General features: G+C 33.4%; 1 protein-coding gene across 13 annotated transcripts in view; it reads right to left on the bottom strand.

Moving 5' to 3' along the window:
* Positions 1–4,931: 4,931 nt before the first annotated feature.
* Positions 4,932–24,324, bottom strand: part of LOC139122014 (protein unc-13 homolog B-like) — a 212,686-nt gene continuing 193,293 nt past the window's right edge. For 8 of the 13 annotated variants that reach the window (XM_070687362.1, XM_070687360.1, XM_070687371.1 and 5 more), the window contains 10 exons: positions 23,931–24,097; positions 23,260–23,421; positions 22,548–22,671; positions 22,302–22,352; positions 20,296–20,442; positions 18,231–18,308; positions 13,908–14,055; positions 13,137–13,232; positions 12,154–12,313; positions 4,932–11,131 (listed from right to left, as the gene is read on the bottom strand). In XM_070687362.1, coding sequence (XP_070543463.1) covers positions 10,846–11,131; positions 12,154–12,313; positions 13,137–13,232; positions 13,908–14,055; positions 18,231–18,308; positions 20,296–20,442; positions 22,302–22,352; positions 22,548–22,671; positions 23,260–23,421; positions 23,931–24,097 — 1,419 coding nt within the window. In that variant the 3' untranslated portion in view covers positions 4,932–10,845. The remainder of the gene's footprint in view (positions 11,132–12,153; positions 12,314–13,136; positions 13,233–13,907; positions 14,056–18,230; positions 18,309–20,295; positions 20,443–22,301; positions 22,353–22,547; positions 22,672–23,259; positions 23,422–23,930; positions 24,098–24,324) is intronic. The other 5 variants (XM_070687370.1, XM_070687367.1, XM_070687372.1 and 2 more) reach the window with 2 other exon arrangements.

Consider the following 24,324-nt stretch of genomic DNA (forward strand, 5'->3'; position numbering starts at 1 on the left):
CCTAACCCTAACTTAAGCCTAACCCTAACCCGAACTTAAGCCGAACCCTAACCCTAACCATCGAAAGTACATATAAACAAACAAATAAACAAACAAACAAATTAACTGCCCTTCATTGACAAATGTAAACAAAACAGTTTTTCTCTGTTACAAACACTTACACACAAACAAAAAAGTAACAAATATACAATGAGGAAGATCTCCCTGTCTGGTAATATAGAGAGAGTTACCTTAACCCAAACCCTAACTTAAGTGTAACCCTAACAATAACCCTAAGTTAAGCCTAACCCTAACCCTAAACCTAACCCTAACTTAAGCCTAACCCTAACCCTAACCATCGAAAATACATATAAACAAACAAACAAATAAATAAACAAACAAATAAATTAACTGCTCTTAATTGACAAATATAAACAAAACAGCTTTTCGCTGTTATTTTATTAAAGATAACATATAAACATACACAAACACTTACACACAAACAAACAAAGCAACAAATAAACAAAGACGAAGATCTCCCTGTCTGGTAATATAGAGATAGTTTCCTTAATCCTAACCCTAACTTAAGCATAATTCTAACCATAACCCTAAGTTAAGCCTAACCCTAACCCTAACCCTAACTTAAGCCTAACCCTAACCCTAACCCTAACTTAAGCCTAACCCTAACCCTAATAATCGAAAATACATATACACACAAACAAACAAACAACAAATAAACAAACAAACAAATTAATTCACTGCTCTTTATTGACAAATATAAACAAAAACAGTTTTCTGCTGTTATTTTATTAAAAATAACATATAAACCAACACAAACATTTACACGAAGACAAACAAAGTAACAAATTGACAAAGAGGAAGAGCTACCTGTCTGTTAATATAGAGGGAGTAACCTTAACCCGAATCCTAACTAAGGCTTAACCCTAACCCTAACCCTAACCCTAACTTAAGCCTAACCCTAACACTAACCACACCCTAACTTAAGCCTAACCCTAACCCTAACCATCGAAAATATATATAAACAAACAAACAAATAAACAAATAAATAATAACTGCCCTTTATTGACAAATATAAAAAACAGCTTTTCGCTGTTATTTTATTAAAACTAACATATATAAACCAACACAAAGACTTACACACAAACAATAAAGTAACAAATATACAAAGAGGAAGATCTCCCTGTCTTACATTAACCCAAACCCTAACTTAAGCGTAACCCTAACAATAACCCTAAGTTAAGCCTAACCCTAACCCTAACCCTAAGTTAAGCCTAACCCTAATCCTAACCCTAACTTAAGCCTAACCCTAACACTAACCATAACCCTAACTTAAGCCTAACCCTAACCATAACCATCGAAAATATATATAAACAAACAAACAAATAAACAAATAAATAAATTAATTAACTGCCCTTTATTGACAAATATAAAAAACCAGCTTTTCGCTGAAATTTTATTAAAACTAACATATATAAACCAACACAAAGACTTACACACAAACAATAAAGTAACAAATATACAAAGAGGAAGATCTCCCTGTCTTACATTAACCAAACCCTAACTTAAGCGTAACCCTAACAATAACCCTAACTTAAGCCTAACCCTAACACTAACCTAACTTAAGCCTAACCCTAACCCTAACCATCGAAAATATATATAAACAAACAAACAAATAAACAAATAAATTAATTAATTAACTGCCCTTTATTGACAAATATAAAAAACCAGCTTTCGCTGTTCTTTTATTAAAAATAACATATAAACAGACATAAACACTTACACACAAACAAAAAAGTAACAAATATACAAAGAGGAAGATCTCCCTGTCTGGTAATATAGAGAGAGTTACCTTAACCCAAACCCTAACTTTAACCCTAACCCTAACCCCTAACCCCAACTAACCCTAACCCTAACCCTAACCCTAACTTAAGCCTACCCTAATCATAACCATCGAAAATACATATAATCAAACAAACAAATAAAGAAACAAACAAATAAATTAACTAGCCTTCATTGACAAATGTAAACAAAACAGCTTTTCGCTGTTATTCTATTGAAAATAACATAAAAACAGACACAAACACATACACACAGACAAATAAAGTAACAAATAAACAAGGAGGAAGAGCTCCCTGTCTGGTAATATAGAGGGAGTAACCTGAAACCGTTATCCTAACTTACTCCTAACCCTAACTCTAACCGTAACACTAACTTTAGCCTAAGCCTAAGCCTAACCCCAAGTTTAGCCTAACCCTAACCCTAACTTTACCCTAACCCTAACCCTAACTTAAGCCTCGCCCTAACCCTAACCCTAACCCTAACTTAAGCCTCGCCCTAACCCTAACCATCGAAAATACATATAAACAAACTAACAAATCAACAAACAAACAAATTAATTAAATGCCCTTTATTGACAAATGTAAACAAAACAGGTTTTCACTGTTATTTTATTAAAACTAACATATAAACCAACACAAACACAAACACACAAAAAACAAAGTAACAAATAAACAAAGAGGAAGATCTCCCTGTCTGGTAATATAGAGAGAGTTACCATAACCCTAACCCCAACTCAAGCCTAACCCTAACCGTTACCCTATCTTAAGCCTAACCTAACCCTAACCATCGAAATACATATAAACCAACAAACAAACAAATAAATAAATAAACAAACAACAAACAAGTTAATTCACTGCCCTTTATTGACAAATATAAACAAAACAGTTTTTGGCTGTTATTTTATAAAAAATAATGTATAAACCAACACAAACATTTACACAAAGACAAACAAAGTAACAAATTGACAAAGAGGAAGAGCTACCTGTCTGGTAATATAGAGGGAGTAACCTTAACCCTAATCCTAACTAAGGCTTAACCCTAACCCTAACCCTAACCCTAACCCTAACTTAAGCCTAACCCTAACCCTAACCATCGAAAATACATATAAACAAACAAAAAAATATACAAATAAACAAATAAATTAACTGCCCTTTATTGATAAATATAAGAAAACAGCTTTTCGCTGTTATTTTATTATAAATAACATATAAAAAGACACAAAAAATAAAGTAACAAATACACAAGGAGGAAGAGCTTCCTGTCTGGTAATATAGAGGGAGTAACCTGAAACCTAACTTACTCCTAACCCTAACCCTAACTCCTATAATCCTAACCCTAACCCTAACCCTAACCAAAGATCCGATTAAAAAACATGTCGCATGTCGTGACCAGTCTTCCATAAAAAGCATTTAAACATGATTTTGAAAATTCTAAGTGCAAGAAAATGATGTTGACACACCGAATAAAAATACTAATAAAAATATTATCTTTAACATAGCTACTGATCACTCACATTGTGGTTTCTCTGTATTGACAATTACATGTTCTTTATAGGAACATTCTAGATGTACTCACAAACCCACGCAGATTGCCCATGTATTCACATTGTTCAACACTGCCTCTACAATATGTTTATTTTCATTGGTGATAGTGGAAAGGGCAGTAGCAGCATGTTATTGTGGATATTTTTCCATATTTTTTTGTGCTTAAAATTTCTTTACTCCCAAAGACAAGATTAATTAATTAATTAACCCTTTCCTTCCGAACTGCAAATAAATGTGTAGGAAATAGAGGGCGCCCTTACGGGCAAACTGCACATATATGTGTGGATGAATATCAACGGTTGGTATTACATATAGTTAGCCCTAGCCTGGATTACAGTCCCGTTCAGTTGTTAAAGCAACAATAAACAGCTTAATTGTATTCAAAGAGAATACTTGGTAATTTAATACCTGCTATGGAGAGTAGGACAAGAAACTGACGTTTATACTCAGAACCAAAGTATGGAAGATATCGACAGTTACAGCTTCCGTTCCCTGTTACAAGGTTTACTTCTTGTTTTTCCTAGGAAAATTCTATGGCATGCATACTATTTTAGATTTTTTCAAAATAAAGTCCTGAAATACTATAAAATAATTCCAGAATCTGTTCAATTATTATTTACATATTTACATTAGAACCATTTAATTACATAACAATATTTTTTTATTGAATTACCAACCAAACTGTGGAATCTGGAAATTTAAAAAATAAGGGGAAAGACATTTTCAGATCCTCTTCTTGTGTACCAAGTACAAATCATTCAAATCCCCTCTCCTACTACTCAAACTTTCAAATCCTCTCTCAAATTTCTCAAGCCCCCCCAACCCCAGTATTTTTGAGTGCAGCCTGAATAGTGCCCTGGGAATGAAAAGTTGTAAAATAACTATTCTCATATGGAAGTTAATGAGGTTGCATGTTTGTGTCTTAACATGGTTTTGATGCATGCTAGCAACTGGGGGCAATGACCCTTCATGACCTAAAGGTGATAGTGACCTTTCATGACCTAGAGATCATCTGGTGTGAGTATAATCTGTGAAAAGGTTGTCCCATTGCAAATAAGCGAGGCAAATAAATGCTGTGGACTGCCCAAGAAGGATTTGGAAACTGTTGCAAATTTCTGTTTATGCACTACATGTACATGTATGGTTGTGTTTTATGGCTACCATAGATATCTGACCAATTTATATACATATATATATATATATATAGAGAGAGAGAGAGAGAGAGAGAGATATTACTGGGTGTATCATACACACACACACACACACACACCACACACACACACATATATATATATATATATATATATATATATATATATATATATATATATATAATATATACATACATACATATACATACACACACACTCTGATAATGCTTTAATGATAATGGATATGATGCACACAGTAATCTTAGTGTTTTTTATCGATTCATGTCATGTGGACAGCTGATGATTGGAGGAAGGAAAGACAGAAGATGAGTTGTGTATTATCCTCATCATGTACCATGTCATCATGTACACAAAAAACCAGTCACAAATTGATAAATTCATGAGGCAATTTTATGAGATTTATTAGATTTTGTACAAATGAAAAACAAAAAATAAATCAGTGTTGTCCAAAGTGAAAAAGGTAATCCCTCAAAGTCCCAGGAAAAAAAGTACAATTACAATGTAGATATGAGTTCTACCAACACACTAGCAATTAACAAATTTTCTGAATTACTAATTTTGAGGAATGAATTGAAAAATCAATTATTTGTAAGAATTGACCACAAAGTGACATTTTTTATGTACAAAAAATGATTTATTGGGATTATAGAAGTGTTTGAGGATTGGTTGCCCAGTCACTGGGCCACTTCAAGGTCAGTAGTATAAAATAGAAGTCACAACTCAGTGGCTGAGAACGCAATCTTCAATAAAAAGCATTGTCATGAAGAATTGCACTGAGTCAGAATATCAAAGTTGAAAACAGTACATCCACTGGTATAGTCCAAAATGAAATCTTTAACCTCTGAACTTTGACCCTGACACAAATATCTCCTGATTAAGAAGATCATACCAGTATGTTAATTCTATGTTTAATTAGGTTTTTGTTGTATTGTGGCTCTTTTTGTGATCTACATGCCTGTCAACTGAATCAATGCTTTCATGTTTAGACCCCTATAAAACGTCAAAGCCTAGTGTCATGAGCTAAATGTATGATCCAAAATTCTAACATTTTAGCATATACTCTCAGTTTTAAACATTAATCCAACTGGTTTGATGCAAAATGGAAGTAAAATGTGCCAATCGTACCTCAGGGTATTTGGGATGAAATTTTTGAAAATCTCACTTTTAGTATACAACAGCTGGTGTAAATTATTCTAAGAACTACAAACAAAACGAGATGCTATTCAGATTAATTTTCGCATGACATTGCAAATACAATATTTTCTTCAGAAAAACTTGATAACAATTTTCAAAGCACATTCAGACGTTAATTGAACTTTGAATAAGTCTCGGATTTTCCGTGAGATGATTTCACTCTGGACTACACCTAAAGATGAACAGAACTTTTTACAGTTTGCCAGAAGGGCCAGAAATTTTGAAATACACAACTGTAAGTCAATGATATCATGTCACCACCAAAAGAATCTACAGTGTTGTTCTGGATTTCTTGTCTACGCTATCTTGTACTATCAGACAAAGATTACCATCTCTTTACTTTGTTTTGTTTTTGGCACCTATGTTTTTCCTTCCCAAAAGTTTTACATTATGAAATATTTCCTGGGAAGATATGATATTGGTATTAGAAACAGGATTACAAAACAACTGTAGGTAGGTTTCTCCCACCACCCCCCACCCCTACCCCACTTTCTCAAGACTTTCATCAAGTTTCAAAACAACTTGAGTCTAGCTTGGCCACCAGAATCAACATGATGTAGATTTATAAAAACAGACATTTGTTTTAAGTATCATACTCTATCTACGCAAAGAACTGATATTTTTCTACCCTCATTTGTGGAGAATCTTAAAACATTTTGATTTCTTGGACTGAGATGAACAAATTATGATTTATTTTACCAATCAAGGGAGCTTATTGCCCCTCAAAAGATTGACATTTCATTGTGAATTTGCCTCCTTTAAAACCTTCAACTTGCGAATTTGCCTCCTTTAAAACCTTCAACTTATACTCATCGAGTGGCAACAATGTCAATTTTAAACTGAACTCTTTCAACAAATTGTAACATCACATATAGGGTACAGGAATACATTTGATTAGAAGACGACAGGAAACCAAGGAATATAGATAATTCAATTATTGTTCATTCCTTTTCTGAAAGATAGAAAGAGGATTCACCGGTAACTATCAAGGTTACCACGACACAAAAAATAACAATAATGTTGCCACTTGATAGAGTTCAGTTGTAACAATCTGTCCATTTCTGTTGAATAGGATCTTGATATTATCAAAGAGGGTTGACAATCATGGAGTAATAATTGTAGATTATTGTTGAAAAAAAGGCACATGTATAAATCCCTGCTAAAATGACACAGACTAGCTACAAAATATTGCCAAGGAGATGACCTGATCTTGTAAGACCTTTGACCCCAGGAATGATCTGAGATTAAGGCAACCAGTAAGTTTATTTGGTTCATAAAAAAATCAAAGTAAGTCAAGGTCATACAGAATACTACAATGGAATTAGCAAGCAGTTGCTGATGGGCTTTGTATTCATGAATAAATGTACGTATGAGGGATGTATATTGACACCGATGAACTAGGAAACTTTTCAGGAGTATTAAAGGCCTCTTGATAATCTTGGCTAATGTTTTCATGCTTTCTTGCTGTCTGTGGAACTCAACTATCCATGAGAGAGTCAAGTACAAAATTTCATGCTGAAAGTCAGTTTTGCAGTTGGCAAGTACTTTAAAAACGTGTATTCCAGCAAAGTGATGATGAATGCATTGAAAACTGTGCACAAGATGAAACACTTTTCAGACCAAATTCAATTAGAATCCAATTCTGAATTTGCAGAGGCTCAATTTTACAACCTTTATTACCATGTCTCTGGGGAACTCAGAAAACACACTCTGATTATTTTATGAACCATATAAATTAGTAAAGGTCTGTTGAAGGCCATGGAATCAAAGTCGTGATGTGCTATGTAACTATTTACAGCAATATTAACTACATAAATAATGCACGACCAATCAGAAGCTGTCAAGTGTATTGCTGTGTAAGTAGAAGAATTTTTAAGAAACTTTAAAATATGTCCATACCCACCAAACTTTGAAATTATTACTGAGATTTCCACAACGTAATTAGAGATTTTTCTGCTGTAATAATTTTAGAATGTAATAATTTTAGAATGCAAAAGAGACAACATATATTTATATTAACACTGAACAAGTATACAAGCACAAATGATTTGGTGGAATCGTCATCCTGTGAACCCGTAGTGTGTGCAAAGAAATTTACAGTGAATTTATTTTAATAATTAACAAGAAATACACAATTTATCATTGTGTTAATTTCTCTCGGGATAACACTATCTCATCTTTGATTGGTTAATTCACACGTCAATATGTCACTGTTGATTGAATTATAGTCTCTGGCCTGGATTGGCTGGCAATTTGGATTTGAAAAAAAATATGAATCTGAATTTCATCATGATAGTTTGGTTTGATGAGAATGAAGTAAGATAGTTGTGTGGTGTTGATTAGATTTGGTTTGTGATTGTGATAGGTAGAGGGGTGGAAATAGTAATTTTTGAAACAAATACTTTAATATTAAGATACCCTACAATGGCTATTTACTAATTCTACATTATACAACTGAATGTATTGTGCGCCATCAAAAGCTACAACAGTATATGAATAAAAGTTACAAAAACAATGCGACATGTTTGCTGAATAATACTACACTGAGGATCTTGACCAAACCATGCTGGATATAATATATTTATTGAACAGTGCAGGATTTAATGTGTTTCTATAGAAGCATGTTTTGAGAATGTTTGTACACTATAATTTGGTTGATTGTTGGATACAATGATATAAATACTTTCTGAAATATCATGAAAATTAATGAGATTGGGGGGAGCTTGTATTATACAGGCATTGCAACACACATAAAACACTCTATTATTGCAACTGAGAATGTTCAAAACTGCTTTGAACTGTAAATTACCCACAATGCCATGCAACACAAAAGGATATGTATCATGTCATGTTGTCATTGAGAGCCCTGTAAATGATAAGGTATTGACAATTGACAAGTGAATTAACTCAATCATTTACCAGGCTTAATGTTCACAGTGAATGAATAATTAATGTACACGTGATCCACTTTGTAAATGAAATGTATTCACATCCGTATTCTAACATGTAACCATGGCAATACATAAAGGTCAAATGTAAATACTAACCAATAAGATAAGCCTTTCTTTCACACTAATTTGATTAATATTTGTACTCTGTGACTAGTGGAAATACAATTACCAAATTTAATGTGACTAAACATATATTTCAACAAAAAAATGTTTGATATTTTACTTTGATATACAATTTATAATTTTGATTGTAAAATTAAGTAACTATAACCTTTGACCTGTGACCTGTGTTTCTACCAGCGTTTGTTCAATGCAAAATAAATTTTAAGTGAAATTTGCAATATCACAACTAATGATAACTGCTAAGTACCGATATAGTAGAGGTTTATACTGATTTGATTAATTATTGTAAGTAAACTTTGGTAAAAACCACTTTGAACTCATGTGAAAAATAATCATGATGTAAGTACAAAAGTATTAAAAGGGCAATTTTTAAGACATTCTAGTATCCCAAGTGAAGATGTAGAATTTTGATAAACCTGAATATGTAATGAGGGATGCTACTAGAGGACAGACTTGAACTTGATCATAAAGCTGAACTATTATTCACAGCAAATGGGCTGGCTACCTTCTCATTTTAGGGGAAATTGAAAAAGTTTTTTGCCTGTACAGTTTATGCAGACACACAGACAACTCTTAGAATTTCACAATATGATTAAATTTCAAATTTAATTTGGTTTTTCAATCGAAAGTTTTGAATGCAGGCCTTGTTTTGGTCTTTTTGTAACCATGAAATATACTGGATGTTTTTTCTACACCATTACATATTCAAAAATATGTGAATTCACGTCAAATGAAATACCATCAAAACTAAATTATCCTTGGGAATTGAACAGAATTTATTTATCGAAGCACTGATTTGTGAAAGATAGCTTGTTCTGAAAGTTTATGGAAAATTAAGCATATTATTAAAAAAATTCAGTATTGTCACAGTTAATCCTTCAGTACACAAATAATTTACAATGCAATTTCAGCATTTGCATAAACATCCGAATATTTACTCGTAACTGTCGTCTTGGTAGAATCCCTCAATAACAAGAAATATGTCAAAATACAGTATCACAAAATTTGAAATGGGCACTGTTCACATTGCTTGCTGTGGTTAAGAATTAATGATAGGGTGCAACTATATCCAATATCTGTCCTACGAATCAACAACTTGCATAAACTACAAAAACCAAAAAACAGAAAAATCAAAGGAAAACTCTACCATGTTCATAAGTACTAAACTAAGTTTAATCAGAAAACAAGCAAAATTACAACTTGTCTTCCTTGAATCTTACTAACGAGCCAATTATGGAGTGAAAAGTGACAAAAGCTTGCATAAATAATTTTTTACTTCATTATTGCAATATATCAATCAATTATAGTATAGAGATTTTCATTCTGTACACCAAATAAAGAAAATACTGTAAGGCTAATGACCTCCGTAATAACTTAGATAGCAAAAAATATACTCAACGACAGAATATTACTTATCCTACACAGCTCAAGGCCATTTGGACAGGTGGTGCAATCAATATATTTAACAAGATAATCTGTGAAAAGGTCATAAAAAGTATTTGAAAGCATTTATGATGCACCCCTTCTTGACAGAAAGATGAAAAATAAGTGCCTGAATCTCTAAAGATATTTTCTAAGATACCTAATATTTACAAATATAATCCCACGTCAGAGTGCTCTCTACCGACACATGGATATTCTCTTTTGTTTTTATGTAAATTTCTTTGTCTTTAGCTATGGAATGCTAGGATCACTCCAAAATTTCACAGGGAATTTTTTTGAACAGATTTGGATTGTTTTTATTTGTTCCAAAAACACCAAAGTTTCAAGTATGACTTTTTTGAAAATTTCTCACATCTCATGGTCCAGCTGTGTATTCTTGCGTTGGCAAATTCACACTGAACCAGTACGGTTCTGAGATGGTGTAATACTGGCTGGCAAAAGAGAGACCGCTAAACTCAGGGAAACTGAGCACAGCACCACGGTAACCACAGTAACCAAATTTTATCTTCCTCTTCTCTGCCTCCTCTTCATCACGATGCTCAACATCATCAGACACTTTCAACTCTTGATATCTCATAATTAGGCATCTCCACCTTCAGTCCTGCTCTCGGATTTCAACCTAACAAATTCCCGGGCTACCTCATCATTTGTGCGCTGAGAGAGAATTCGAAGGATAGTCCAGCCAGTGTCGTCAAGATGCACCGTCCTTCCCAAGGCACACCAACAGGCACAACTGCCGCACTCTACTATGTCCCGTAGTTGCATGACAGCACTGCCAATGAGGTGATCTTCCCTGGCAAAACAATAGTCCTTCACACAGATATGAAGTTCATAGGCGTCTGGATCATCCTCATTGCCAAGGATACTAGAGAAAATATAATGTATAAATTTACAGGTCAATGAGAGTTCAATTTTAGAATTTAAAATTTGTTCCTTATTCTTCCTTGAATGAATGTGCATCAGTATTTCAAATAATTCAAATTGAAATCCAAATTTGACATATTTAGTGTATTCATCCATGCAAGGATATTAAGGCACACTGTTTGAGTATGCAAATGAAGTGATAAGGAGAATATTCAGTGGCCTATAATTGTACTCTCTCTACAATTTGATCCACGGTTACACTTTGCTTGGACTTTGGCAGAATTTGCTGTTAATGCTGAAAACAAAATAATAAGCACCGAAGGATGTGTATATATCTTAGAGCATTTTCTGCATTCCCAAAAGTACAAATATATGCATATCACTGTGCAAACATTTGGACAAAAAAATAAATAAGTAACAAATGTAATGTGGTTGGTCACTGACAGATTTTCAAAATCTTGCTGTCATACCTGATTTCAGAAATAAAACTCTTATCACTAGTAACTTTGGATATGTTATATTTTTGTTCTGTTTAGTACAATACACTTTTTTGACACTAAATCCATTTCAAAGTGTCAGTGTTTATCTTTTCAACACAGCCTATGTGTGTGTGTGTGTGTAATATCCAAATTTATTCTTGATCACTGAATTTTAGTCCAGATAAGAATTTATTTGTAAATAATAACCCTGTAGATACGGTAATATGTTTCAATTTTCAGGCTTATACTTCATCATCATCATTCTTTCATCTTAGAGAGTGGAGGTACACTTTTGTTTTCTAACAAAAAAATAATAAAACATCAAAAGTTCCAGCTAAAGCCTCTTTAAACATTTCTATAACACTAACTAGGCTCTATCTTCTCAAACTTTTTCCCTCCTTTTTAGAAACATAAGATATCTTTCTCAATATTCCTGTGATATCACTCAACTCACGGACAACACTCCATTAAATTGGAATCATTCAACAGAAACTATAAAGAGAAGGGAAAACAGGGAAAAGGAAAAGTTGAGTGATGTACTTACAAGTGAAAGGTCTCATTGTACTTTGGTGACCAATTGTTACTCTTGGATTTTGTGGAATGTTTTCGTCGTTTATCGCTGAGATGTGGACCAATCATATTGACTTCTACAAACGGTCTGAACATACTTGTCGTCTGCCACTTCAAGTCATTAGCAGCAACCACTGATATTCAAACAAAGAAAGAAATAAATAAACAAATAGTTTAGTCCAAACATATTCAGATCTGTGGTGCAAATTACAAGCTTCAAAAGGAAGAAAAAATTATAAATAAGTTCGGAATCAGTATGCTTGACAACTGGAGAAATATTTTGATTACATCCACTTGATATTATGCTGAAAAATTTGAATATAATGACATTATTTGCATATGTAAATTTAGGATCAATATAAATATACAAACATCTTTTCAAGCTGTTTTACTGTAAAAGTACTGTATTGTGGAACCTTAACCAAAATCACCTGCTGTTGATAGGGTCTTTCCACTTACAGACACATCTGGCTATCAAATTGTGAACTCATTCATTAACAAAAAAGATAGAATTTATCCCTACTGTGTACAAAATCAAAATTGTTGTGTTCAGCACATCAACAAAAACAAATTTTTTCACAGAGAATCCAAACTTATGGCTTAAAACATGGATCAGAAGTTAAATGGTACTACAATTATGGTCACATAATCTAAACCGGTAGATCTCTTCAGCAGATTCCATGGCAGACTTATTGTACAGGAAAACAATATATATCATGGCTGTGAATCAAAATAAAGTTTGGATCATTTGAGATTTCTGTGGGTTGCAGGTCACCCCTTTGCTTAGTTCTATCCTTAGCTAGTGTTGTGTCCTGGATGGTGTATTACTTGAAGTGATGTTGGTGGCTTTGGAATACAATCAGCAGACACTGGCTATGACATGGAACAAGCATACCATCATTTCAAATCTTGTAAAAGCAGAGGGGACTGGTTGAGAGTGGATTATACACAGCTCACCTTTGACAGTGACTTTGTGTTCTCCTGTCCCTGGATGTGTAAATAAATCCACTTGCACTGACACTTCACCGACTGGATCATCAACACTGGGTTGATCTGTGAATCAGACAGGATGAAAGTATACTCATTAACATAACTGTCACAATGGCACAGAGTTCTTGCTGGAAGGTTAGAAGACAACTAAGATCTGTCATGGCATTGTCTGCTGTTTGCAACTTGTTACTATATGATTACGCGTCAGTTTCTTAACTTTAAAAACAAAATACAAAGCTGTCCAAACTGTGATGTCATTGGTCACTTGCTCTATCATCTCACTGTATCATAGTAGGTCAAACCCGGAATTTGAATGGACCATGGTTCAAACAAAACAATGCGTACAAACATGCATAGCAATAAGTGTATTTCTATACACATTTGTACCCATGGCTTTGTTTGTACTGCCATCACGTGATCTATTGGGCGTACTGAGTCTGCAGAACACTGCACGTCATTTTTATTCCGGAGTAGAACCATTAAACCTAATATCAATGGAATATGGCAAACCATCATAGACAAATGAATCACAGGTGTAGCATTTCTTAGCTTCATTTCATGTCAATTTGAAAAGGGTCTCGTTTTAAACTGTTTTACCCTTGCACTTGACAAATATGAACTCTGGTAAATTGTCTACAAACATGACATGTTCACAGAGTTTGGCTCAAGGATCATTGTGACACTAGACTGCAGTATAACACTTCCATACTGATCCAATGAAGTACTGCCTTAACTCACCCTGTGATGTCTGTGTCTGTACAAATGTTTTGATGAGTGTATCTGTTGTCTGGGTGTACAGTGACAGGGCATATCGCAGGGACTGCAGATCTGGGCTCTTTTCCAAAAACGTCTTCTTTAATCCACTACCTGATGCATGGAAATATTGCTGCAAAGAAACAGACAAAGACAATGAGTTTTATGTCATACAGTGTGCATGGATATTCAATTGACTTAAGACTTTTACGGAATCAAACTGAATACTAAAATTTGGAGACTTATGCTGTCTTGGCAATGATTTTGATTTTGGTGACTTGTGACAACCAGTAATGACTAGTGAATTGTAAGGCTGACAGAAAATGGATGTAACATCTAGTTGGATGGAAAATCACTTTTAAGAGATGGTTCATTGTCCATTATCTGATTTTCGTGTTTGCTGATTTTTTAATCCGACAAAGGATGATTTCACAGCAAGGAAAATACATCAAGATAAAACACCTATATTTTATATCAAAGAACATTCATTGGATTAACAACTCCATGAAACACATTTTGCATGGAGTTGATTAAAGAATAAATAGACAATTGGTTTTTAAGTTTATGACATTTGGCAGACAAAACAAATGAATGGCTGGACTAAAAGGTAAAAAAGATAATCACAGCTCAAAGATTGGGAAACTAAACATAGGGCCAAAGTCCCTGAAGCTACTATAGACATGGATACAAAATTAAGTATTTCCTGACTGTATGAAATTATCTCACTAAGGTCATCCTAGGGACATGTAAACCAAATATTAAACAAGCGACCTAGCGGCCGATATAGCTCCGCTGTGTTTATGTAGAGAATAACTATTTTTGACACATGTTGATGAAGTAGGTGGAAATCTTTGATAGCTCAATGCAGTGGCCAGAAAAAAGTGGCTAAAATAGCTGCAAAAATACACAATAGAAGATTTCATTGTACTTTGAATATATCACATTGGATCATCCCTAAGAACATGTCAACCAAAGCTATCTGATGAGTAGTTTTTTGGAGAATAAAATTTTCTGACCAAAAATGGCAACAATTGCCCAAAAAATAAAATTTGCAGATTTCATCATAATTTCAAAAGATCAAATTTAGTTCATCTATAGAAACCTGTATACCAAATTTCAAAGCTGTTGAACAGTACTTTTTGAGAAACATATTTTTTAACCAAAAATGGAAAAAATTGACCCAAAAATTCAAAATTGCAGATTTCATCATAATTTCGATAAATATTATTTAGTTCATCTATAGAAACCTCTATACCAAATTTCAAAGCTATCAGATGAGTAGTTTTGGAAATACTGGTACACATTTTTTGACCAAAATTGGCAAAAATTGCCCCAAAAATACAAAATTACAGATTTCATCAGAAATTCAATATATATTACTTAGCTCATCTGTAGAAACCTGTATACCAAATTTCAAAGCTATCAGACCAGTGCTTTTTGAGAAACACATTTTTTGACCAAAAATGGCAAAAATTGCCCCAAAATTACAAAATTGCAGATTTCATCATAATTTCAATAAATATCATTAAGGTGATCTGTAGAAACCTGTATACCAAATTGCAAAGCTATCAGATGAGTAGTTTTGGAAATACACATTTTTTGACCAAAAGTGGCAAAAATTGCCCCAAAAATACAAAATTGCAGATTTCATCATAATTGCAATAAATATCATTTAGTTCATCTGTAGGAACCTGTATACCAAGTTTCAAAGCTATCAGATGAGTACTTTTGGAAATACACATTTTTTGACCAAAAATGGCAAAAATTGCCCAAAAATACAAAATTACAGATTTCATCAGAAATTCAATATATATTACTTAGTTCATCTATAGAAACCTGTATGCCAAATTTCAAAACTATCAGACCAGTACTTTTTGAGAAATACATTTTTTGACCAAAAATCGCAAAAATTGCCTTAAAAATGCAAATTTGCATATTTCTGCACAATTTGAACAAATCTGAAATAGATCATCCCTAGGGACATATGTACCAAATATCAAAGCTATCTGACTGGTAGTTTTGAAGGAGAAGATTTTTAAAAATTTTTTTACCAAAAATGACAAAAATTGCCTTAAAAATACAAATATGCAAATTTCACCACAATTTGAACAAATCTGTCTGAAGTCACCCTAAGTAAACTGCATATCAAATTTCAAAGCAATCAGACAAGCGGTTTCAGAGAAGAAGAGTTTTTTACCAAAAACACCAAAAAATGCCCGCAAAATACAAATATGCAAATTTCACTACGATTTGAACAAACTTAAGTGAGGTCACCCCAAGTGAGCTGCATATAAATTTTCAAAGCAATTGGACTTGCGGTTTCAGAGGAGAAGGCAATTGTTGACGGACGACGACGGATGACGACGGACAACGACGGAAAATCAACCTATTTGATAAGCTCCGCGTCGCTGACAGCGGAGCTAAAAAGCTGTCTGACAAGCGGTTTTGAAAAAACAAGCGACTCAACAGTTGACAGAGCTCTGCTGTGTTATGTAGAGAATAACCCTTTGTGACACATGTATTGATGAAGAAGGTGGATATCTTTGATAGCTCATTTCAGGATGGCCTGACCAAAAATGGAAAAAAAAATTCCGTAAAAATACAGATTTGCATATTTCATCACAATTTTAACAAATCTAAGTTGGGTTATCCCTAGGGACCTGTATACCAAATAACAAAGCTGTCTGACCAGTGGTTATGAAGAAGAAGATTTTTTACCAAAAACGCCTTTTTTGGTGCTAATTTGCATATTTTCAACAATATCAAAAATTAATAAAAAGAGTTTCTCAAAATCATATATTTTATCCACACAACAAATATCAAATCAGTAAGTACTGCAGTTCTCAAGATATTTGAGTGGACGGACGCCTCACAAACGGACATACATACATACATACATACATACTGACAGTGCACGCCAGATGGATACCCATCCCAATAGCTTCTATAGACTATATTAGTCTATAGTAGCTAATAAACGAGAGTTAATTACATTCTAATTAAAGTAAATAAGACTTGCTTAAATCAAGATTTTCATCATAAAAAAACAGCATATCTGTCAGGTTATAAAGAATCTTAAGCTGGTTATCTTTTTATCAGTATTTTCATCCTATTAACCAAGCACATTTTAACTTTCACATTAACATCGTAAGTAAGTTTTGTTGAATAAGTTGAGGCTGTACGTACTTAGAGAAAGCACACTGAAGAGACAAATGTTTGAAACTTAAGGATTTCAATGTCATCAAAAGCATCATGTAACACTTTCATTGCACTGTTTACACAGATTGCATATTTGCTATAAATAGCACATGAGGAATCTTACAGTCCAGCTTTGCCATAGAAACCCTATCACTTTGACCACTCTTTAAATTGACCACTCTATCTTTTTCCTCAAAAAGAAATTTTATTTTATCCTTACCAAGTCAACCATAAATGGAAATTAGAACTTTCTCTGTCTCTATTTATTTGACCACCCTATCATGACAATCTATTCTTAGCAATTTCTTTCAGATAATATACAGGGCACAATAAATGACGGTTCAGAATATGTCAAAGTTGGGATTCAGGAAAGTTGCCTTTACATGTTTTAATCCTCTAAGATGGTAAACATTTCACCATGAACTGTAAAAAAAGTTGAACTTTCTGATAATTCTACATTAAAATTATTTTGGCTTTGATGATTTCCTAATTAATTCAATTATTTAAAATCATATCAATTATTTTTTCTGGATGAATTGATAGGGTTTATACAGTACAAGAATTACATACAATGTAAGTCAAATTTTGATCAAAAATGACCAAAAAAATTCCTTACAAATACAGATTTGCATATCTCATCACGATTTGAACAAATCCAAGTTGGGTTTCCCTAGGGACCTGTATACCAAATAACAAAGCTGTCTGCCCAGCGCTTATGAAGAAGAAGATTTTTTACCAAAAACGCCTTTTTTTAGCATTAATTTGCCTATTTTCAACAATATCAAAAAATTAAAGAAGAGTTTCTCAAAATCATATTTTACATCTACACAACAAATATCAAATCAGTAAGTACTGTGGTTCTCAAGATATTTGAGTGGACGGACGCCTCACAAACGGACATACATACATACATACATACATACATGTACATACATACATACAGACTGACGCCGGACGGATACCCATCCCAATAGCTTCTATAGACTATATAGTCTATAGTAGCTAATAAACACTGACTTCAACATTCCATTACTTGATCAAAATTTATTGCTCAGTATCTGTTTTTAACATTACATTGATCATCACATGACAAAGTGAGCACCGTCTCACCTTTATAGAATCTAACGCCATGTCAATGACAGCACACTGCTTTGGTGATAAGTTCTTGCCTTCCTCCTTAGTAACTTCCTGTCAGATTGAGATAAAGTTACAGAACAAAACAATGAGATGTGGTGAAAATAAACGTGTAATACACTCCCATAATGGGACAATAGACAGAAAGTAGTGGGATTTTTTAATTTTTTTTAATTTTTGCAATTTTGATTTGTAATGATTCATTTGTTTTTTAAGAGCATTTTTAAAAATTTTCCCGGTCATGTTTTAACAAGGGAATGGTACCTCGGATGAATCACAGCAGCTATAGTTAGAGATCACTTGCTGTGTATTGAACTGAAATTAAAATTAGAAATACCTGGGAGACTAGTTCAAGTTATTTGAATGTGGTTTACTAAAAAAAGTTTTAAATTTCGAAGAACTATATCTGTGTTTTTGTAATAAATATAATTAAGACATACATGTTCATGTATGACACTGCATCATCTAAGTCTGTAATGTGAATAAAATTACTCCCCTATTGCTAAGCATGTACAATCATGTAATTGTCCAATAATACACTAATATGACACACAACGACAAGATTGGACCAAATTTTGTAAGGTAAAGAGGGTGACTAGAACATCACATCTAGAATGGCAACAGCCATGTAGGATCACAGAGCATGGAGAAGAAACTAGTATAATGTACATTTGTTTAAGTAAAGTTTTGAGTATGCGATGGGTGGAAACTACGTACATGTACAAAATGGGTAAAATTATTTTCTATTGAACAACAAGGAAAATACATGTAGTATTCTGAAACAAAATACATTTAACAGGTTACAATGAGAAATATTGAGGAATAATCTATTGCTTCATAATGTGTTAAAACAAATACAAAACAAAGTGAAGAGTTTTAATATTACATTGAAATAAAACAAAATTAGCTTGGTTAATAGGCAATCTTTTGATTAATGCGGTTATAAGAAAACACAGGACTTTGTAATTGATCATCAACAAATACACTTTGTAGTCAATTGTATTCATTTAAGGTAAAATGATTGACAATATCAAGGTATAAACACATTGTTTGTAGAGACATTCAGTAGCAGATAGAAGACACAGGGTACATGTACAGGTATGCAGAACATAACTGAATAACAACTACTGTTGCATGCAATGTTTCTAATCTTTAGAAAGCTGTAATATGTTATTGGGAGGTTATAGAGGTATGGGAGGCTGTACCATGTTATATTTGGTTGTAAGAATGAAGGGTTAGCCACAGTGTGTGTGGACAATGACTTAAAACAACCACTCAATTATCAATATGGCAACTTTGAACACATCGATTACATCAAAACTTGACAAGATTATTCACTTCCCCTTGACTGTAATTATACTGGATCATGGTGCCAGAATACCACACTTCATTTGCATTGAAGCAAACAAGCACACGGCATTTCAATTATTCATCACATTCCTCCAATACCTATGACTGACATGACACCACATGGAATAATCAACCACATCACAGTGATGAAATACAATTCAGTTCACATTCCACACACAGTACATCATTGCCACATACATACAGCACCTCAAACAATCCCAACAGTCATAAATGCACATGAACAAACTAAACTCTAATAACACAAAACATGCTTGAGTATGAATCTATTTTTACCAAACCATACATTGTACAAAGGTATTACACACATTACATAAGCCAATGGTAATTACATGATATCTTGTCAGAGGTTTCTTTTCAAGACAAAGTATACACAAAGAAGATCTTCAACTGCTAAATCTTGTAAAAATCTGTTTTGAGTCATTATTTAATGAAACAGTTTCATACAATAATCAAATGTTTGGGTGAAAAACAATAATTTACTTCCCCTGTCTTGCAGGCAGGTCATTGAGACATTTTTGAAATCTTGAAACATGTAATACCTGTAAATTGCCTTCCCAATAAAGACATTCTGACAAGATGAACATGAATGGATAGGGTTGACAGTCATTATTGCGCCCTCAAGTGACCAAGCAGGGAAATTGAAGCATTAAGAACACCTTAAACCCATTACCTTGCGTGTATTAGTGGCACCAGAAGCACCACTAGCACTGCCCACCACATGACCTGCGACCCCTTGCACCGCCCCTTGAAGGGAAGATGGGAAGGACATGGGCATTTTCACCAGTGCTGGGTTTAAATTTGCCAGGATGGAGTTTTTCTGCCGTGTTGCAAAGAGAGCAGCAAGATGGATGATACAGAGAGAAGAGAGTGGTGAGAGGAATGTCAGTACAAATTACACCAGTTGCTAGGTAACAATTTTGTTGACTTTGAATATGTTCTGAGTAGTGTGTGATCTGTTTATGCTATCTTTATTAGTAAGTAACCTCTGCAGATATCTTTGACAGGAACAACTTCAAACTATAGCAACATCAAAAACTTACCATTATGAAGTTACTACCCTGTTGCGAGTTTTCAACAAAAATTTACTGGGTTTTGATACATTACCAACTGTCTTGCTTGTTAATATTAAATCTCATACATTTGTAAATCTGTATAATTCTGTATTACTCTCAGCTATGTTGTATTAAATGCATTGACCTTTCACCCTATTGTCCTGATGAACACTCAATATTGCCACAGGAAACAGTAAAGTTGTTCATTACCGGTACAATGGAAGTGGCAAGATTTCAGAAATGCATGATGCCTTACATGCATAGAAAGAAAATTCATCTTTAGGATGTGTAAGCCACTGTGTATAGCTTTGAGATTGCTATATTAAATTGTGTGTACATAGTATTATAATGGTATTGATAAGTCTGTTCACTGTCATCAAGATGTAAATCATAACAATTAGAAGACAAAACAATTTAAACATGTAAAATCTTTTTGAAATATAATTTGAAACAAGTGAATATAAAAAACATCATTTCACCAAACTTCAAATTGAAATGTTAAGTATAACTAATGCCATCTACATCAAGTTCAAGTTTTATAAAAGCTTTGCATTTCACAGAGCTAAGAACTAAAGGCAATGTACACTATTACTATAGAAAATATTTCCCTGGCTAACAATTTATTCCATTATTATTTTGTTAAAACTGAACCATTTAGCAGTTAAGCTACACATACTTTTTTGCAAAGCACTGGTTTTGTCCCAATTCTAGAACACAACTGCATTATAGATTATAACACTGGGTGGATAGGAGTAACTGAATTATGTACTTTAGATCATAAATGAAACCATGTTATTTTCAATTTACTTAATTTCAAATTAACAGTTGTTAATAGGGGTCAACCAAATCATTTAAAACAAGTACACCATTTCAAGGGAAATTTTGTCCAGATTTAGAAAGAACAGATAGAAAACTATACTAAGGAAAATCCATATCGTCCTTATAATATAATCTTAGAAATATTAAATATTTATGTGAGAAAAGATAGATTGAATTATCTATTGGAAAATGATGATTAATATTATTTTTAAAGTTGTAGAGCCAAGGAATCTACACTTTGGTAGAAGGCACTAAATTTTTATCATGACGATGTACTCTAAGATGTTTTGTACCTTTCAGAAGTATATTTTAAGAACAGAAGTGTAACATTTAAGAACAGAAGTGTGAAAAATTTACATGAGAACTCACTCTAGTTTGTATTTCTTTTACAAAATTCAAAAATTTTGTTCAGTGATTGGTCTAAATAGAAAAATACAAATTTTGGTGACATCACTGTCTGTGGAAATTTCCATACTCATGATCAAGACAAATGAAACAATGTATCAAAAGTATGCAAATTCCTTGGCTCAGTACAGTGGTGAGATAACTAACCATGTTTGCAACCTCCTCTCCAAAGGGGCCATGCTAAAGAATGCAGAGAATGAAGATGGTACTTTGTATGTAAATACAATAGTTGTGTGTAGATTACAAAACGCAGTAGTTTTTTTTAACACGGGTTAGTTAGATTCGTGTATCAATTTCTCATTACATGTTTAAATGATATGCATGTGTCAGTAAAAAATACAACAGATTGAAATAGACAGTAACAATAATGAAAAAAAAAATCAAAATACAGAAAATATACCGGGAAAAAACTCGTCTTCAAAGCAGAAATCTTCCAAGGCTGCACGGCTTCCTACAAAAAGTTAGCATTTTATCATCTGATGAATCAGTTTTGTCTCCGTAAAATGCATAGGGGATAACGCTTCATCTTTTTTCATCCATGGTGAATATTTATCAATTCTCCATAAATTCAATGAATACTGATCAGATTTGGTTAGGATGGAAAAAAGTGTCTACTCTAGCAAGTAATGAAATCCAAACTACTCACTGATACATCGGTCATTGGTGGTAGAACTACCGTCTTCTCCATCGTATTCATTACAATTCTCCACAACTCTTTCAACAACCTCTTTAATACTGTCTTCTCACAGGTCTGTGCAAACATGGTTAGACTGCAATGATCCAAAGAACACACTTCATCAGAAATCAAAATACACATTCAATATTCATACTACCAGTATGTAGGAGTAACAGTATAGTTGTAACAGACTGTGTGTAACTAATATTCCCACAAAAAGTGATCACACTGAGTTTAAACAGATACAAAGTCTACTCGTAAATTGTACTTTAAAACAAACCAAAATCACCTGGTGTGATGTGCTGACTTCACTGATATTCTTATCAGTGTTTGAGTTTAAACAATTTTGTACAAAATGTGGATGATGGTTAACTTGTGATGTATAATTTCAATGTGTCAACAAAGATAGTGCTATTCATTTGAATATCTGTGACTTCTTACAAGTTAAAACCTCTCAAATCACTTTCAAAAGACTCATGCCTAGTTCATATGGCATGTGTTGTATTTTAAATATATGTCAATATCCTGTCATACCAATTTCTATGAAATTAGGATTACATATTTAGATACTTACATTTTACACATCACGTTTCATGAGGACACTCTATATTATCTGAAAGGGGCTGAGAATCAGAAAAGAGTGCAAAAAGGGTGATTTTTTTAGAAATATGATGATACTAACCTGCCATCAAGGAGATCCATGAGAGGTCGGAGTACTACATCAGACTCTGCCTGTACACTGTTTCTCTGACTGGGCTGACTCAAAGCTACATTGCCAGCACCTTTCACTTTGCTAAGTAAGACACTGAGTTGTTGCATACTCTCTTGAATTCGTGGTTCCAAGCTGCCAAAGTACATTTAAAGTGTCATGACATTTGATTGGTCATTGTATAAAAACAAAGGACATCATTATCTTAAACACATGAGGGCGCTTTTCTTAATCCATCTTGGTGGACCTATAGCATTTATCAAAGTTGTATGAGTTTTAAAAATCTTGCCAAGTTTTGACTTTTGTAGACCAGTTCAGTATGTACACAAAGAACTGGGATATAGGGATCTATATATTATGCATATTAAACGCAAAATTGCATTATACATAAAACATTCACTGATTAATATGCAAAGGACATTGACAACTCTTTACTCTCATGGCAGTGTGAGTATTATGTCATCAATGATTTATTGCCTTTTCATCTCAAACTATACATTTCTTCAGTTTCAGACTCTGATGGGATCTCTACAATCAGTTGTATTCTCCTTTCAACTCTTTGGAAATGCATTAATCTATTCTTCTCTCTAAGTCTGTGGAATTGCATCAATCTCTTCTCTATGCATGAGAAGCAAGTCACTCACCTTATAGCAAACACTTGGCTGAGTTGATCTAAGACTGTATTGAGTTTGGCTTGTAATTCTTTTAGTATGTCTGCAGCGTCTGGATCTAGTTTATCACCTCCCATGGCTTCAAACATTTTTTCTAATTGTACTCGTAACTGCTGTATGTTGTTCATCAAGGTACATGCCTGGCAAGTACAAAGTCAAGGTTGTTGAGTGACGCCAACATTGCAAGTTTTGATAATTTCATAAAAATGAAATTAGAATTGTTGCAGATGTCAGTATCAAGACCTAATAAAAACAAATTAACTGCTATTCTCTGATTTAACCATCAGAATGTAAAATTAACACTAATATAAAAAACCTAGGAAAAAAGTACTATGGTCCTTCTGTGATATCAATCTTGTTTTGTATT

Source organism: Ptychodera flava, chromosome 21, assembly GCF_041260155.1.
Source record: "Ptychodera flava strain L36383 chromosome 21, AS_Pfla_20210202, whole genome shotgun sequence".
Lineage (NCBI taxonomy): Eukaryota > Metazoa > Hemichordata > Enteropneusta > Ptychoderidae > Ptychodera > Ptychodera flava.